This window comes from Austrofundulus limnaeus, unplaced genomic scaffold, assembly GCF_001266775.1.
Source record: "Austrofundulus limnaeus strain Quisiro unplaced genomic scaffold, Austrofundulus_limnaeus-1.0 Scaffold18, whole genome shotgun sequence".
In the NCBI taxonomy this organism is placed as follows: Eukaryota; Metazoa; Chordata; class Actinopteri; order Cyprinodontiformes; family Rivulidae; genus Austrofundulus; species Austrofundulus limnaeus.
The window spans coordinates 2,058,964-2,060,492 of record NW_013952420.1 but is presented as its reverse complement, the minus strand read 5'-3'; the positions used below and the strand labels follow the sequence as shown (position 1 = coordinate 2,060,492).

The 1,529-nt window shown below is 35.5% G+C and overlaps 1 protein-coding gene across 1 annotated transcript in view; it reads right to left on the bottom strand.

Moving 5' to 3' along the window:
• LOC106514228 (CUB and sushi domain-containing protein 3) overlaps positions 1-1,529 on the bottom strand; it is a gene marked incomplete in the record, with an annotated part of 356,940 nt that overhangs the window by 112,782 nt on the left and 242,629 nt on the right. Inside the window, 1 exon segment of the mRNA XM_014003387.1 lies at positions 200-280. Within this exon segment, the coding sequence (XP_013858841.1) occupies positions 200-280 (81 nt within the window).

The window sequence follows — 1,529 nt, the reverse complement described above, 5'->3', positions numbered from 1 at the left end:
TATATATATAAAATCAAAACCAAAGCATTACTAGCAATCCAGTTTTAAAACTCAATGAAATTAGTAAAATAATAACTAAACACAATTGATATGCCTATTTTCTATGGCTGCCCAAATAAATACACCCATGTCTATGGAAAAGTGACTCTATTATAAGTTGTCCCAGGATGATAAACAAGAGAAATAAAATGAGACAAACCTATTTCAAACTCGTCATCATCAGTTAGGATAGTGGCGTTGGCAACAGGAGGGGGAGGCTGACAAGTTCTCAGCTGGTAAGCTGTTGGAGAGAGGACAAACACTGAACTCTGTGACAGAGCGTATTTGTGCATCAGAAAACAAAGACAGACATGCACACGCAATGAGGCACAGACGGCGGATGTGCATCCTTTATTCAGCTGCAGCAACATTTTCTCTCCCATCACGCTGAAACTTGATTAGATCATAAATTGCAGCGATCACTGTTCATAAACGTCAAAAAAACTATCATTAATTTATCTAAGACGAGGGGGCATTTTATTATTAATCAACTTGTCTTCAAAGGGCTCTTTAATAGCATAGACAAAAAATGGGCATAAGAAGACATTCATCATTTATCGTTACATATAACCATGAACATACTGAGAGATCTTAAAAATGGTTTAATTTTACAATCAAAGTGGGTAATCTTTTCTTTGCTTACTTGTGGTGTTTAGATCTACATGAAGATACTTGAAGTCCAAATTAATAATTGTCATTAGAATAGCATGGTCTCTGTTTATCTGGCGTTAAAAAACAAAACAATTTCCAAACAATAAGTTTAAAACAAATATAAGACCATGACTTTTACAATGTAGAGATGAAGGGGATTAATACAAATCTGATGTCTGAATAATATATGTATTATATGTTTATATCAGCTGCTTGATATGATAAAAACTGGCCTTGACTACCACTCCAATATGAGAATCTAATTTAATTTGTCCATTTTAAAACCCAATTTACAAATTATCTTCTTTACATACAGCAACAGAGGACCTAGATCAACAGGGGAAGGTTCACAGGAGCCACTGGGACCATACACCATCGCTTCTGCTTTTCTCATTAAAATAGAAAAAAAACTGTTTATTTATTTCATTGTTATGCTGACTATCGTCAGCATAACAATGAAAAAAGATTCCATGCTTCCTGAGTAAAGAAGTCAAAGGAAGCAGATAAAGAGAAAAAAGCAGGGGACCCAAGATAGAACCCTGTGGAACTCCAAAAGACAGAGGAGCAGTGGAGGATTCAGAACTGGTTATATTAACCCATGTTGTTCTGTTGGACAAACATGATATAAACTAGTTTAGTGCAGTACAGTACCACAGATGCATGCTTGGTGCTCTAGACGTGAAATCAAAATGTGGTTAAATACATTTGTACTTCCTGATCGTTTTCGAGCATACAAAACACTTCATGCTCTTTATTTACTCAGTTACTGACTTGCACACAGTTTTTATTTATTTGTGTGTGTGTGTGTGTGTGTGTGTGTGTGTGTGTGTGTGTGTGTG